The sequence below is a fragment of the Chrysochloris asiatica genome, unplaced genomic scaffold (assembly GCF_000296735.1).
Source record: "Chrysochloris asiatica unplaced genomic scaffold, ChrAsi1.0 scaffold00086, whole genome shotgun sequence".
Lineage (NCBI taxonomy): Eukaryota > Metazoa > Chordata > Mammalia > Afrosoricida > Chrysochloridae > Chrysochloris > Chrysochloris asiatica.
In genome coordinates this window covers 12,111,043-12,113,007 of record NW_006408604.1, presented here as the reverse complement: position 1 = coordinate 12,113,007, position 1,965 = coordinate 12,111,043, and the positions used below count along the sequence as shown (strand labels likewise).

Below are 1,965 nucleotides of genomic sequence, written 5' to 3'. Positions count from 1 at the left end.
GGGCTGCGAACCTTAAGGTCAGCGGTTTGAAACTACCAGCCGCTCCGCGGGAGAAAGACGAGGCTTTCTACTCCCGTAAAGATTTACACCCTCGGAAACCCTGTACAGGGTCGCTATGGGTCGGAACCGACTCGATGGCACTTAAAAACAACAACAACAACATATCGTGGTAAGGTTGAAGGCTTTGGGGGAATATATTGTTGTTATGTGTTGTCGAGTTGATTCTGGTTCACAGTGACCCAGTACAGGGTTTCTAAGGAATGGATGGTGAGAACATAGGTTACCACATTTTTTGCATATAATGCTGCCACAGAAATAGGAAACTAGTGTGAGAGGGTTTACAAAATCCCATACAATGTGCACATTATTTGCATAGAACCACCGGCATCATGACAAATATGTGTTCTGCCAGCCATCAACCAATTCTAGTCAATCCCAGCTCTCCTGCTCTGCTTTCTTGTGCAGAATAAGATAGAAGGGGGTTTACTTTTGTCATTTCTACACTACCTATCTTACAAGACAGATACTCGAGCCTTTCCTTTTCTAACAGCGTGATAATTCTGCAATACTATTCTTTTAGGGGACACTTTGGATCTCAATCTTTCTTCTATTCAGCCATCTGAGGGATACACATACACTCAACCTTGACTAAACTTTCAACTTAGGGGAGGGAGGGCACATATATAGATAAGTTGTTAATGTTGTTGTTAGCTGCCATCCCCTACTCATGGCAATCCCATGTACAATGGGATGAAATAATGTCCAATCTCAGATCATCTCCATGACCACATGTGGATCCACAGCATTTTCACTGGCTGATTACGGAGCAGATTGTGAGGCATTTCTTCCCAATCTGTCTGTGTCTGGAAGTGCCATTAAAATCTGTTGCTTGTATCAAAGCAACAAGTCTCCACTGGTAGACAGGTGGTGGCTGCTGATAAAATACACTGGCCATAACTCAAACCTGGGTCTCCAACATGGAAGGTGACAATTCTACTGCGGACTCACCACTGGCCCCACTGTGGATCGTATCTCCAAGTCATTCTGCTACCCACCCTATTGAGAATGGAACCCTGGGGTGGCACTGCAAGATAAGCACTGGACTGCAAAATCAGTGGTTCAAACACACCAGCTGCTCCTCAGAAACCCTATACAGGGTCACTATGAGTCACAATAGACTCAATGGCACTTAACAACAGCAACAACTATTGAGAATAATTGGTATAAACTATTCAGCTACCTTAGCCAGCCATTTATATTACCATCAAATGGAATGAACAGATGCTAAAATTATTATTTACCTGCTATGTTTTTTGTTGAGCAGCAAGAATTAACACAGTCTTCTTGAGTGAAGGTATATATGGGCTCATTGCTTCTGATTCCCCTAGAAAGAGATGATTGAATGTCAATGACAACATCATCTAGACTTTTAGTGGGGCAGTTCTGACAGGCAGACAGCCCTAGTGTTAGGAAATAAACAGTTAGAAAAGTCAAGCTTTGTTCTTCCTTGGGAAACATTTTAAATTTCATTTTAGCCTTGATCTTCAGAGGTTGATGTCTTCTTTTGCTTCAAGATTGCACAGATGATGGAATTCTTTCTAGAACAAAAATCAAAAAGAGAAAGTCATCAATGAGTAGTGTTTAACAAATTTAGGGAAGAAACATTTCATATCCTTCAAGTCAATGAGAACAACCCACTTACAATTTATAAAAGGGCAGAAATGACCAAATATTTTTTCTTTCACTTTTAATAAATCTGAAGTTATTTTTCATTTAAAAAAAATGACAAAGAAATAAATGTAACCATAATACATTGCTGTTGTTCTTAAGTGCTGCTGAGTCAGTTTTGACTCATAATAATCCTGTATAGGGTTTCCAAGGAGCAACTGGTAGGCTTGGACCACTAACCTTGTGGTTAACAATCTATTACTTATTCTGCAGCATCACACATGTCTAAATAAATGC

At 40.4% G+C, this 1,965-nt stretch overlaps 1 protein-coding gene across 1 annotated transcript in view; it reads right to left on the bottom strand.

Moving 5' to 3' along the window:
• The window catches only part of MANSC1 (MANSC domain containing 1), a 14,013-nt gene extending 12,495 nt beyond the window's left edge, over nucleotides 1–1,518 (bottom strand). Inside the window, exon 1 of the mRNA XM_006866054.1 lies at nucleotides 1,302–1,518. Within this exon, the coding sequence (XP_006866116.1) occupies nucleotides 1,302–1,518 (217 nt within the window). The remainder of the gene's footprint in view (nucleotides 1–1,301) is intronic.
• Nucleotides 1,519–1,965: the final 447 nt, after the last annotated feature.